Source organism: Piliocolobus tephrosceles, chromosome 1 (assembly GCF_002776525.5).
Source record: "Piliocolobus tephrosceles isolate RC106 chromosome 1, ASM277652v3, whole genome shotgun sequence".
NCBI classification, from domain to species: domain Eukaryota; kingdom Metazoa; phylum Chordata; class Mammalia; order Primates; family Cercopithecidae; genus Piliocolobus; species Piliocolobus tephrosceles.
In genome coordinates, this window is record NC_045434.1 from 160,368,305 (window position 1) to 160,383,688 (window position 15,384).

At 38.8% G+C, this 15,384-nt stretch overlaps 1 protein-coding gene across 2 annotated transcripts in view; it reads right to left on the reverse strand.

Moving 5' to 3' along the window:
- PATJ (PATJ crumbs cell polarity complex component) overlaps positions 1–15,384 on the reverse strand; it is a 422,851-nt gene that overhangs the window by 283,205 nt on the left and 124,262 nt on the right. For both annotated transcript variants that reach the window (XM_023187375.3, XM_023187368.3), the window contains exons 19-20: positions 13,741–13,860; positions 6,494–6,889 (exon numbers count right to left, since the gene is read on the reverse strand). In XM_023187375.3, coding sequence (XP_023043143.2) covers positions 6,494–6,889; positions 13,741–13,860 — 516 coding nt within the window. The remainder of the gene's footprint in view (positions 1–6,493; positions 6,890–13,740; positions 13,861–15,384) is intronic.

Here is a 15,384-nt window from a genome sequence, read left to right on the forward strand (position 1 = left end):
GGTGGTGCATGCCTGTAATCCCACCTACTTGGGAGGCTGAGGCAGGAGAATCGCTTGAACCTGGGAGGCAGAGGTTGTGGTGAGCCAAGATTGCACCACTGCACCCCAGCCTGGGCAACAAGAGCGAAACTCCATCTCAAAAAAAATAAAAAATAAATTAAATAAACATGAATTTCTTTTTTCTGTTTTTTGTTTGTTTTTGTTTTGTTTTTAATAGAGAAGATTTTTTTTTTTTCTAAAAAGAGAAGAAAATAAGAACATAGAATTATTCTTAGGTAAATAACCCTCAGGCAAAAAACAAAAACAAAAAAACAACAAATCTTTAAAAAATGGACGAAGGACTTGAACAGACATTTCTCCAAACAAATACATAAAGATGGCCAAATAAGCACATGAAAGGATGCTCAATCTCACTAATTGTTAGGGTAATGCAAAACAAAATATAAAATAGCACTTTATACTCCTAGGAAACAAACAAAAATCCAGCAAACAAGTGTTGGAGAGACTGTGGAGAAATTTGAAACCTCGTGCTTTGCTAATGGAAATATAAACTGGAGCAGCTGCTTGCTGTAGAAAACAGTATAGCTCCCCAAAAATTAAATATAGCATTAGCATATGATCCACCAATTCCACTGCTGAGTATATACTAAAAAGAACTGAAAGCAGGGATTTCAACAGATATTTATATACCAATGTTCATAACAGCATTATTCGCAATGGCCAAAGGTAGAAACAACCTAAATATCCATCAACAGATGAATGGAAAAACAAAATATGGTATATATGGTGGGGACCTATAGGAACCTCAGAGTTGGTATTGATAGTGACAGGAGGCAGAGAAATTTAAGGGCAGGTCCCCGACAAAACCCCACTCTCAAGCCTAAAACCATGGTCCAAAGTGAGAACTTCTATCCCTGTTTTCTTGCTCAAATGTTACCTTTTCCTAAACCACCCATGCCCTCACCCCATCCCATCCTGTGCCTATAAAGACCCTAGATTCAGCTGGCAGAGAGGAGAAGCAGCTGGATGTCAGGGACTACAGCTAGACATCAGAGAGAAGCGGCTTGACTTTAGAGGGACAGTTTGACAGTGTAACTTTGGAGAAGAACCAGCCAGAGATGGCTGGACTTCTGGGGAAGATTACCTACCCACCTCTCCATCTCCTTTGCAGCTCCCCTTCCCACTGAGAGCCACTTTATTGGCAATAAAATCCCCACATTTACCATCCTTCAATTCGTTCATGCAGCCTCACTTTTCCTGGATGCTAGAAAGAACTCAGGAGCCACAAGTGTGATACAAAAGGCTGTCACACTGGCCCTCTGCCCTCACTGGGAGACGGCAGTTGCCTCATGTGAAAAGGCCAAGGGCCAACTGAACTGTTAACACTTAAGCCATCTGCAGATGGCAGAGCTAAAAGAGCACTGTAACACACCCTTTGGGGCGCTGGAGGTCACAGGCACCTCCCCTAGATGCTGCCACTGGGCCTGCATAGAATTTGCTCCTGCCAGTGCCCAAAAGCGCTTGCCCTGGCTCCTGCACCCGCTCACCTGAGCGCTCCCCTACCACGAGGGGTGAACGCTGCAGGTCTGAGTGAGTGGAGTTTACCCTTGCCCGCACCAAAGCAGTCAGCTGGTTCCAGCATGCATGTACTCCAGTTCTCACCTTGTTTGCTCACACACTCCCTCCCTCGAGGAGAGCGGTGGGCTGAGTAAACGGGGCACCTCTGTCACAAGGTGTCAAATAGGTCAGGGAACTATCCGGCTTCAGTATGAGGATTATTATAAACTGAAGATATTTTAGATTTAACAGATGCAGAAAAAAAGCCCTCTCAGAGCTTCCCTTATGTGACTAAGCAGCAAGTTCTAGGAAATGAGGCTATCAAACATTGCCTCTTGAGGTGGGTCGACCCCCAGGAAGACTGAGAGTAAGCCTACTATATAAATGCCCTCTTGAGGAATGGCAACAAGCAAACAGAAGGATCAGTGGCACCTGCATTTAAAAAATTATCAACATAACAAAATTATCAACATAATCAAAAATGTTATCTCCCATTTGTTCTCCTAAAAACCCATTTGTCTTTCCTAAACAAACCTAGTTGCTCTTCTCATAGAAGCTTTTCTCCATCCTCCCTTTCCCCATAAGTTACGTATGTAAGCTCTAACTTTAATCACTTAGTGAGCTTGCTGCTTCTTTTGTTGCATTCATATGCATATAAATAAACCTTTACTCTCCCGTTAATGCTGTCAGTTTAATTTGCACTCTCCCAGGCACAACATAGAGGGTAGAGGAAAAGTTTTTTCTCCGAGACCTATGCCTATAAGGAAATATTTTATTCAACTTTTTTTTTTTTTTTTGAGACGGAGTCTCTCTCTGTTGCCCAGGCTGGAGCCCAGTGGCACAATCTCGGTTCACTACAACCCCTGCCTCCCAGGTTGAAACGATTCTCCTGGCTCAGCCTCACGAGTAGCTGGAACCACAGGTGTGTGCCATAATCCCTGGCTAATTTTTCTATTTTTAGTAGAGATGGGGTTTCGCCATGTTGGCCAGGCTGGTTTTCAAATTCATGACCTTAAGTAATCCACCTACCTTGGCCTCCCAAAGTGCTGGGATTACAGGCATGAGCCACCATGCCCGACATATTCAACTTTAAAAAGGGAGGAAATTCTGACATATTCTACAACATGGATGAATCTTAAAGACATTACACTAAGTGAAAGAGCCAGACACAAAAGAAAACTATTGTACCATTCCACTTTTTTCAGTTACTTTAGTATAGTCAAATTCTTAGAGACAGAACATAAAACAGTGGTTGGTTGGCAGGGGATAGGGAGAGAGAAGAAAGATCAATTATTGTTTAATGAGTAGAGTTTCAGTGTGGGATGATAAGAAGATCTGTAGTGACATGGTGGCCACGTTTACACAAAAATGTACATGTACTTAATGCCACTGAACTATACACCTAGAAATGATTAAAATGGTAAACTGTGTGTTGTGTGTATTTTACTATAACTAAAAAAAAAACAACAAAAAACAGATCTACAAACTTTTAGTGTTTTTACTCTTCAGCTAAAATGAAGTATGAGGGTGGAAGAGAAAGATAAAAGTTTGAAGTAGTTAGGTACCAGTTGCCCTCCACAAATACAGCTGACATCTATAGCCCCAAATGAATATTACAACCAAGACAGAAATAATAATGTTCCTTCATCGTTTGGGAGGGCACCCTCTAGAAGAGTATTGGGAATTCTCTATTTGTAAGATTTGAATGCGTTTTTAAAATCTTCTCAGAGTTTATAATATTAGATAATATTATTAGATAAATTATCACAAGAGTCCATTAGCAATACAAAGGGGGCGAATAAAGATTCAAGCCCATCCTGATCAGTGGGTATAAGTGTTATCACTGTGGAAGGGAGAAAAAGCCAATACCCTAAGAAAGCACATATAATTATTTAAAGAAAATAAAATACTGTTTAGGCAAGAAACATTAGGGCTGAAATAGTCTTATTCAATGCCGGTTTGGGAGCCTATAGAGGTTACCTTTACAGCCTACATGAGAATTGGCAAAAATAAAATAAAATAACATTTTAATAGGTTTTAAAATATGAATGTTAAGTAAACTTCCAGAGCAAATATTATAAATATACATTAGACTGTTTCATCTATAGCCTTAAAAGTGTATACATTAAAATAAACTGATATTTCAGGTTGCCTTTTATTTCCGTAAACAGAAAATTTACTTTTTATGGAAGAGAATGGCTATTGCTAAATCAGTAATGAGAAATAAAAAGAGGGAAGTTGGAAAATTTAACATAGATTTAGTAATCAGGCTAGTCATTCTTCGAATTGTAAGCACTGACTGTTGTTTTAAACAAGCCTCTTAAAGAACACTTTAACAGATAATAGAGTAAGTGGTTATGTCGGAGACGCTTGAACCACAGCAACTCCATCTTGAACAGCACTGGGTAAAATGAGGCTGAGACCTACTGGGCTGCATTCCCAGATGGTTAAGGCATTCTAAGTCACAAGATGAGACAGGATGTTGGCACAAGATACAGGTCATAAAGACCTTGCTGATAAAACAGGTTGCAGTAAAGAAGCTGGTCAAAATCCACCAAAACCAAGATGGTGAGGAAAGTGACCTCTGGTCATCCTCACTGCTACACTCCCACCAGCGCCATGACAGTTTACAAATGCAATGGCAACATCAGGAAGTTACCCGATATGGTCTAAAAAGGGAGGCATGAATAATCCACTTCTTATTTAGCATATAATAAAAAAATAACTATAAAAGTGGGCAACCAGTAGCACTCAGGGCTGCTCTATCTGTGGAGTAGCCATTCTTCTATTCCTTTACTTTTCTAATAAACTTGCTTTCACTTTACTCTATGGATTCGCTCAAATATTTTCTTGTGCGAGGTCTAGAAACCCTCTCTTGGCATCTGGATGGGGACCTCTTTCCAGTAACAGTTATATTGTGAAGAACATCAATATAAACTTATGAGAGGGATTTTTTTTTTTAACTTAATGTTATGGAAATGACACTTGAGATAAGAATAAAATTTTGAGTGACAGTACAGATTCAAAAATTGCTGTATCTCAAACAACCTAGTTAGAAATGAAGATGATATATTTGGAAAGCTGTGTTAAATGATCAAAAAGTGATTCTAGTGATAATGTAGATACTGACATGAAATATGCACTGAAGAATTCAAATAAAATTATATAATTAAATATGAGAATAGGCAAAAAAATTTTAACATCTTACAGGTTTTCAAACTGAATGTTTAACTAAACTTATAAAGTAAATATTATAAGTATACATTTGACCATTTCATCTACAGCCTTAAAGTTTATATATGAACTGGTATTTCAGGTTGCCTTTTATTTGGGTACATAGAAAATTATCTTTTAATAGAAGAAAACAGAACAAGGGAATTTTTATGAATATTCAGTAATCTTTCCAATTTGCTTCATATAACTGAATATGTATGCTGTTTGGCATTAAGCACTGACAGATATGAGAGGCACTGGCAAATATAGAAAGTACCAACGTCAATGGAGCACACCAGATTCCATGTGACCTCTTTCCAGAGGCAACCAGGCATCATCCACATATTCCAAAAACATCTGTTCTCTGGTACACTGCCCAGGGCCCTCTATAATAATGAATCCTCCAGGGTCACATAAATACAACCAACACAGCACCTTGTCCAAGAGAGGAAGCCACCAGCATTTGCATGAGGGGCAAAGTGAGGAAATGTCTAAGGGAGGCAAGGGCAGAAACACCCTCTATCTGCCCACTGAGAGAACACATGAAGCCACACTTTGCACATCACAACAGGAAAGGTGTCGACCTCAGAGAGGAGAGCACCACGTTGCATCTGAACATATTACTAAGCTGTCTTTTTAAAAACGTCCCCATAAGTAAGTCTGTTTCCATTTGCCTAAAAGTTAATTTGGGGCAGGAAATTAAAATATATATATATATATTTTAAAGTCCTTAATGAAGGATTCCAATTAGTGACCGCCTGACTATAATTTTATTAAAAATAAAGTTTATTGGTGATATAATAGCAAAGGCAAATCTATTAAAATATAATGCTCTTCACTGGGCACAATGGTTCCTGCCTGTAATCCCAGAACTTTGGGAGGCCGAGATGGGAGATGGGAGATGCTTGGCCCCAGGAGTTCAAGACCAGCCTGGGCAACATGGTAAAACTCCATCTTAACAAAAGAAAGAAAGAAAGAAAAAAAAAAAACTAGCCAGACATGGTGGTGCATGCCTGTGGTCCCAGCAGATCAGGAAGCTGAGGTAAGAGGATTCATGGAGCCTAGGAGGTGAGGCTGCAGTGAGCCATGAATGTGCCACTGCATTGCAGCCTGGGTGACAGAGAGAGAGAGAGAGGCTGTTTTCAAAAAAAAAAAAAAAAAAAGAAAGAAAGAAAATTATATATATATATTACAATGCCTTCCCACCAAGTTGTAAATAAATAGTATCTCAAGTGTAAAGATAATTTTCTAGAGTTGAGTGCTTTAGCATCATACATAACACAGAGAACAAAGTGGGCGACCAAGATATAAACAACAATATGTATGTACTAAATTGGCCTTGATTTTGCCTGATAAATAAACTATGTGAAAAATATACAGCTGTGTTTCCCTAGGGAATTTTTTTTTTAATTACAAATGTTAAAAGAACTCTCCTCTGAAATGAGAAATTGAAAAAACATCACTAAAAAAGCAAAGCAAAAAAACCCTACAACAACAGCAAGGCAACTGCAGCTTATTGACCCCCATGAGAAGATGTGAAATACAGAAAAGACGAGCTCACACTTACAGCTAGACACTGGATGACACACCTTGTAAACACTGATGACCTATGGAAAGGCCCATTTAAAAACAAACAAAATTGAAGTGACATGAGTTAGACAGAGACACGGACAGGCGAGGAGAGCAGAGGGGGAGGTGTGGAATATCTGTTCTAATCTCTTACCACATTTTCAGGGCAATAGCCATACGGCTGTGCCTCCTGGGAATAGATACTCCTCCCGGATCTTGCCTCTTGAGATTCGGATGGTTCATTATCATGCAACCACTGTGTACCAAAGTGAAGCTCCTTCATGGAGGGCACAGGAGTGGCCTCTTGAATGCGCGACAAGGGATACAACTCCATGGACTGAGAGGGATCTTGATATAACTCATATTCTTCATCAACAAGCATTTCTCTTTCTTCATCCATTTCCTGCAGTCTAGGAGTCAGAAATTCATGCATCTCCCAGGTCTCCTTGCTTTGCTCTATCTCTTTTTGTTGGGAATGGAAAGACTTTCCCAGATCTAGAAATGGTTCATCCACAAGTTCTTCTTTAAAATACGGTTCATCTCTAAATCCCTATAAATAAAAGATGCAAAAAATGTGAAGTTACGCCTGTCCTGAAGCTGCACTATACAGATAAACTGGAAAATTTTCAAACGCTGGTGTGACTGCATATGCCAAGGCACAGCTAACATGCACAGCTCTCCACAGCAAACATGGAGAAACACAAGCTCACCTCCACAATCCTCAACCCAGAAGAGGGACAAACAGTAAATTATGAGGCAGAAATTTGCCCTTGGCAAGGTGAATGATTTTGCTAAAACATTCATTATACATTAACCACCTGACAATTCTCCACTAGAAACAGAAATTTTGTTAAACTCTTACACTAAATATTTAACCCATAAAAAGTAGTACATAAGCATACATACACTTCAAACTATTATGTAAGAAAGAAAAGACTTAAAAGGTCAGGATTTTCAAGCTTAAATAACCCAAAAGAAATGATAACTATCCGAATGTTTAGAAAACATTCTCCATAAACTAAAGATATGGGGAGTATGTCTCCACTTTGAGTATGACTCTTTTATAATACTAAAAATTAACAAATCTTATTTTTCATCTGTGTTGAAAATATATAATATGAAGGAATGAATACAGTATTTTAAAATTAATTTATATTTCACTAATCAGAAGAGCTAGTGCATACAACCGAAACTAAACGTGCAGAAACTGTGTGGGTTCCCGGCTAAAACCTGATATATAGATTTGCTCAGACCATGACCTATCTCTGGGGAACCTCTGGGTGCTGGGCATAATGAGGTCCAGTTCTTTCTAAGAGGTCAAAGATCTTTCCTATTTTAAGTCCTATTCATTACTACCAAGTGTAAATTCCTGGAATAAATCTATTCTTTTCTATTGCCTTCTCCTTGCACCTAAACATCATAGTAGGGAAGCTTTTAAATTAACACAGTAGGGTTGGGCATGGTGGCTCATGCCTGTAATCCCAGCACTTTGTGAGGCCAAGGCAGGAGGATCCCTTGAGTATAAATAACAGTTCAAGACCAGGCTGGGCAACATAGTGAGACCCTGTCTATAAAAAAAAAAAAAAAATTTTTTTTTTTGGCACCTGTGGTGCCAGCTACTTGGGAGGCTGAGGCAAAGAATTGCTTGAGCCAAGGAGACTGATGCTGCAGTGAGCTATGATCACACTACTGCACTCCAGCCTGGACAACAGAGCAAGACACCATCTCAAAAAAAAAAAAAAAAAAAAAAAAAAATACAGTATACCAAATACTGCAACCTGTGTTTTTTCTTTAATGTGGTTAGAGGATGTATTTGAACACATCATATGATTATGAAATTTTTTTAAACGTCTGCACTAAGAAATACAATAGACATTATAGAAACACATATCATCTTGAGACACTGTCTACATATTATGCAAAGAATATCACTAGACAGCTGTTATCAAGTAAAGCAAAACCATACTCTACCTGCAAAGAGCAACATAAGTATAATTCCTTTTAAGAATAAAAAAGGAAAGCTTCAAAATACATTTTCTAAAATTAAAGCATAAGGTAGGGTTTGACTAAATAACTCTTCTTTATGAAGGAAGCCCTAAACATGGAAAGGAACAACCGGTACCAGCCACTGCAAAAACATGCCAAAATGTAAAGACCATCGAGCCTAGGAAGAAACTGCATCAACTAATGAGCAAAATAACCAGTTAATATCATAATGGCAGGATCAAGATCACACATAACAATATTAACCTTAAATGTAAATGGACTAAATGCTCCAATTAAAAGACACAGACTGGCAAACTGGATAAAGAGTCAAGACCCATCAGTCTGCTGTCTTCAGGAGACCCATCTCACATGCAGAGACATACATAGGCTCAAAATAAAAGGATGGAGGAAGATCTACCAAGCAAATGGAGAACAAAAAAAAGCAGGGGTTGCAATCCTAGTCTCTGATAAAACAGACTTTAAACCATCAAAGATCAAAAGAGACAAAGAAGGCCATTACATAATGGTAAAGGGATCAATCCAACAGGAAGAGCTAACTATCCTAAATATATATGCACCCAATACAGGAGCACCCAGATTCATAAAGCAAGTCCTTAGAGACTTACAAAGAGACTTAGACTCCCATACAATAATAATGGGAGACTTCAACACTCCACTGTCAACATTAGACAGATCAACGAGACAGAAAGTTAACAAGGATATCCAGGAATTGAACTCATCTCTGCACCAAGCGGACCTAATAGACATCTATAGAACTCTCCACCCCAAGTCAACAGAATATACATTCTTCTCAGCACCACATCACACTTATTCCAAAATTGACCACATAATTGGAAGTAAAGCACTCCTCAGCAAATGTAAAAGAACAGAAATTATAACAAACTGTCTCTCTGACCACAGTGCAATCAAACTAGAACTCAGGACTAAGAAATTCAATCAAAACCGCTCAACTACATGGAAACTGAACAACCTGCTCCTGAATGACTACTGGGTACATAACGAAATGAAAGCAGAAATAAAGATGTTCTTTGAATCCAATGAGAACAAAGATACAACATACCAGAATCTCTGGGACACATTTAAAGCAGTATGTAGAGGGAAATTTATAGCACTAAGTGCCCACAAGAGAAAGCAGGAAAGATCTAAAATTGACACTCTAACATCACAATTAAAAGAACTAGAGAGGCAAGAGCAAACACATTCAAAAGCTAGCAGAAAGCAAGAAATAACTAAGATCAGAGCAGAACTGAAGGAGATAGAGACACAAAAAACCCTCCAAAAAATCAATGAATCCAGGAGTTGGTTTTTTGAAAAGATCAACAAAATTGACAGACCGCTAGCAAGATTAATAAAGAAGAAAAGAGAGAGGAATCAAATAGACGCAATAAAAAATGATAAAGGGGATATCACCACCGACCCCACAGAAATACAAACTACCATCAGAGAATACTATAAACACCTCTACGCAAATCAACTAGAAAATCTAGAAGAAATGGATAATTTCCTGGACGCGTACACTCTTCCAAGACTAAACCAGGAAGAAGTTGAATCCCTGAATAGACCAATAGCAGCCTCTGAAATTGAGGCAACAATTAATAGCCTGCCCACCAAAAAAAGTCCAGGACCAGATGGATTCACAGCTGAATTCTACCAGAGGTACAAGGAGGAGCTGGTACCATTCCTTCTGAAACTATTCCAATCAATAGAAAAAGAGGGAATCCTCCCTAACTCATTTTATGAGGCCAACATCATCCTGATACCAAAGCCTGGCAGAGACACAACAAAAAAAGAGAATTTTAGACCAATCTCCCTGATGAACATCGATGCAAAAATCCTCAATAAAATCCTGGCAAACCGGATTCAGCAGCACATCAAAAAGCTTATCCACCATGATCAAGTGGGCTTCATCCCTGGGATGCAAGGCTGGTTCAACATTCGCAAATCAATCAACGTAATCCAGCATATAAACAGAACCAAAGACAAGAACCACATGATTATCTCAATAGATGCAGAAAAGGCTTTTGACAAAATTCAACAGCCCTTCATGCTAAAAACGCTCAATAAATTCGGTATTGATGGAACGTACCTCAAAATAATAAGAGCTATTTATGACAAACCCACAGCTAATATCATACTGAATGGGCAAAAACTGGAAAAATTCCCTTTGAAAACTGGCACAAGACAGGGATGCCCTCTCTCACCACTCCTATTCAACATAGTGTTGGAAGTTCTGGCTAGGGCAATCAGGCAAGAGAAAGAAATCAAGGGTATTCAGTTAGGAAAAGAGGAAGTCAAATTGTCCCTGTTTGCAGATGACATGATTGTGTATTTAGAAAACCCCATCGTCTCAGCCCAAAATCTTCTTAAGCTGATAAGCAACTTCAGCAAAGTCTCAGGATACAAAATTAATGTGCAAAAATCACAAGCATTCTTATACACCAGTAACAGACAAGCAGAGAGCCAAATCAGGAATGAACTTCCATTCACAATTGCTTCAAAGAGAATAAAATACCTAGGAATCCAACTTACAAGGGATGTAAAGGACCTCTTCAAGGAGAACTACAAACCACTGCTCAGTGAAATCAAAGAGGACACAAACAAATGGAAGAACATACCATGCTCATGGATAGGCAGAATCAATATTGTGAAAATGGCCATACTGCCCAAGGTAATTTATAGATTCAATGCCATCCCCATCAAGCTACCAATGAGTTTCTTCACCAAATTGGAAAAAACTGCTTTAAAGTTCATATGGAACCAAAAAAGAGCCCGTATTGCCAAGACAATCCTAAGTCAAAAGGACAAAGCCGGAGGCGTCATGCTACCTGACTTCAAACTATACTACAAAGCTACAGTAACCAAAACAGCATGGTACTGGTACCAAAACAGAGATATAGACCAATGGAACAGAACGGAGCCTTCAGAAATAATGCCACACATCTACAACCATCTGATCTTTGACAAACCTGACAAAAACAAGAAATGGGGAAAGGATTCCCTATTTAATAAATGGTGCTGGGAAAATTGGCTAGCCATAAGTAGAAAGCTGAAACTGGATCCTTTCCTTACTCCTTATACGAAGATTAATTCAAGATGGATTAGAGACTTAAATGTTAGACCTAATACCATAAAAACCCTAGAAGAAAATCTAGGTAGTACCATTCAGGACATAGGCACGGGCAAGGACTTCATGTCTAAAACACCAAAAGCAACGGCAGCAAAAGCCAAAATTGACAAATGGGATCTCATTAAACTAAAGAGCTTCTGCACAGCAAAAGAAACTACCATCAGAGTGAACAGGCAACCTACAGAATGGGAGAAAATTTTTGCAAGCTACTCATCTGACAAAGGGCTCATTTCCAGAATCTACAAAGAACTCAAACAAATATACAAGAAAAAAACAAACAACCCCATCCAAAAGTGGGGAAAGGATATGAACAGACATTTCTCAAAAGAAGACATTCATACAGCCAACAGACACATGAAAAAATGCTCATCATCACTGGCCATCAGAGAAATGCAAATCAAAACCACAATGAGATACCATCTCACACCAGTTAGAATGGCAATCATTAAAAAATCAGGAAACAACAGGTGTTGGAGAGGATGTGGAGAAATAGGAACACTTTTACACTGTTGGTGGGATTGTAAACTAGTTCAACCATTATGGAAAACAGTATGGCGATTCCTCAAGGACCTAGAACTAGATGTACCATATGACCCAGCCATCCCACTACTGGGTATATACCCAAAGGATTATAAATTATGCTACTACAAAGACACATGCACACGTATGTTTATTGCGGCACTATTCACAATAGCAAAGACTTGGAATCAACCCAAATGTCCATCAGTGACAGACTGGATTAAGAAAATGTGGCACATATACACCATGGAATACTATGCAGCCATAAAAAAGGATGAGTTTGCGTCCTTTGTAGAGACATGGATGCAGCTGGAAACCATCATTCTTAGCAAATTATCACAAGAAGAGAAAACCAAACACCGCATGTTCTCACTCATAGGTGGGAACTGAACAATGAGCTCACTTGGACTCGGGAAGGGGAACATCACACAATGGGGCCTATCATGGGGAGGGGGGAGGGGGGAGGGATTGCATTGGGGAGTTATACCTGATATAAATGATGAATTGATGGGTGCTGACGAGTTGATGGGTGCAGCACACCAACATGGCACATGTATACATATGTAACCTGCACGTTATGCACATGTACCCTAGAACTTAAAGTATAATAAAAAAAATAATAAAAAAAATAAAAAAAAATAAAAAATAAAAAATAAAAAAAAAGAAAGTATTCAATATGAGTATTTTTTGTGTGGTTCCATTTTTATAGCATTTTAAATGCAGGTCTATTTTCAACAATATGTTCTACCATCCAAAATTTTAGGAATACATTAGTGTATGTTTGTTCTTTCAAAATGCTTTACATCTTGACTTTATCATTTAGAGAGGCAATGTGATACGGAAGGAAAGAATTTAGTTTTAAAAAAATAGGCTGGGCATAGTGGCTCAGGTCTGTAATCTCAGCACTTTGGCAGGCCGAGGTGGGCGGATTACCTGAGGTCAGGAGTTTGAGACCAGCCTGGCCACCATGGCAAAACCCTGTTTCTATTAAAAATATAAAAATTAGCCAGACGTGGTGGTGCACGCCTGTAGTCCCAGCTATTCAGGAGGCTGAGGCAGGAGAATCACTTGAACCTGGGAGGCAGAGGTTGCAGTGAGCTGAGATCACGCCACTATACTCCAACTTGGGTGACAGAGTGAAAGTCTGTAAAAAAAAAATATATATATGTGTGTGTGTGTGTGTGTGTATACATACATATGTATATATATGTGTATGTATACATATATATGTATATATACAATGAGGCCATGGCTCATGCCTGTAATGCCAGCACTCTGGGAGGCTGGGGCAGGCAGATTGCTTGAGCTCAGGGGTTCAAGACCAGCCTGGGCAACATGATAAAACCCCCATCTTTACCAAAAATACAAAAAATTAGCTAGACGTGGTAGCACATGCCTGTGGTCTCAGCTACTCAAGAGGCTGAGGTGGGAGGATCACTTGAACCCGGGAGGCAGAGGTTACAGTGATCCCAGATCCCACCACTGCATTCCAGCCTCGGTGACAGAGGGAGATCCCATCTCAAATAAGAGAGAGAGAGAGAGAGAGAGAGAAAGGAGGATTATTTCATTTATTATATCTATTTAGCCAACGGATGGGGACAAGTTTTTTTCTTCTTTATGTCTTTATTTATATCTATTTAGCCAAAGGATAAGGACAAGCTTTTGTCTTATTTTCTTTTGTATTTTTTCTACATAGAAATTTCAGCTCATAGCAAATCATTCAAATGGGAAATAAATTTACTAAATACCTTGGGAGCTTCAAGTATTAAAGAAGAATTTATATCATGAATTGTTCCTGAAAGTTCAGTCTTGTCTTCATTACTGCTTGAATGTAAAATATAACAACTTTCTTCTTCTTTATTATCTTCCTGAAAATATAAACCACATTTATTTATAAATAAGAAAATATTGTGGGGTGAGGGGCAAGGGGAGGGAGAGCATTAGAACAAATACCCAATGCATGTGGGGCTTAAAACCTAGATGATGGGTTAAGTGCAGCAAATCACCATGGCACATGTATACCTATGTAACAAAACTGCACTTTCTGCACACGCATCCCAGAACTTAAAGTAAAAGAAAGAAAGAAAAAAGAAAAGAAAAGAAAAGAAAGATTCATTCGTGTAAAAAAAAAAGAAAGAAAATATCTTGATTTCAAACTGTTCAGATTCTCATCTTTCCATTAAGAGCAAATACACAACACAAAATTTATTCAAATTGTTTCATTAGAACAAACTTTCTTTAATAATTAAAAAGAACTCCATATTCAGGTCAGAGCTTCCCAAACTTTTTAAAGTATTTCTTAAAGAAAAATCACTTTCCCAGGAATAGATCTTAAATATATAACTATGGACCAGGCACAAATTTAAGTACTGTAAATATATTAAATATATTAATTAATACATTAATATATACTCTAAGACATGGGTCCTCTTAGTAATCCTATTTTACTGGTGAGCAAAAGTGGACACAGTAATTTGCCAAACATTACATACACCAAAATTTCAACCCTGGCTGTCTGGTACTAGAGCCTGTATTCACAATTACCGTGCCATGCAATCCTCATCTCTTTTTTTAAATTGAGACGGAGTCTCGCTGTGTCACCCAAACTGGAGTGCAGTGGTGCAATCTTGGCTCACGGCAACCTCCGCTGCCCCGGTTCAAGCGATTCTCCTGCCACAGCCTCCGAAGCGGCTGGGACTACAGGCGAGCACCATCTTGCTTGCTAATGTTTTTGTATTTTTAGTAGAGACGAGGTTTCGCCATGTTGGCCAGGCTGGTCTCAAACTCCTGATCTCCCTGGTGATCTGCCTGCCTCTGCCTCCCAAAGTGCTGGCACTACAGGCGTGAGCCACCTCATCTTACAGATGAGCAAAGTGGAAGCTGATGAGGTTGAATAACTGGCACAAGGACACGCAGCCTTGCAAACCACATAACTAAGCAAAAACCCATAGCTGTCTGGCTCAAAAATTTTATTGTCAGTTCTGTTCCATTAGTTCTGAAGCTATAATGCAGTTTTTAAAGTCATTTCAGCCAGTGCATGGTGGCTCACATCTGTAATTCCAGCACTTTGGGAGGCTAAGGCAGAACCATCACTTCAGCCCAGGAGTTCAAGACCAGCCTGGGCAACATGGAGAGACCCGTCTCTATTGTTATATTAAATAATAACAATAAGTCATTTCATTCATTTTTGGGGTCTGGTATATTTGAGGCTGCACTTATCAATCTGTCACCTAGGTTTTAAGCCTCTTTTTAGAAAAGAGTTAAGATGAAAATATATAACATGAGGTGTATAGATATATACATACCATATATATATACACACACACACACACACACACACACAGGACTTAATACAAATAATTTGTTCTCATCACCATTATATATTTACAGTC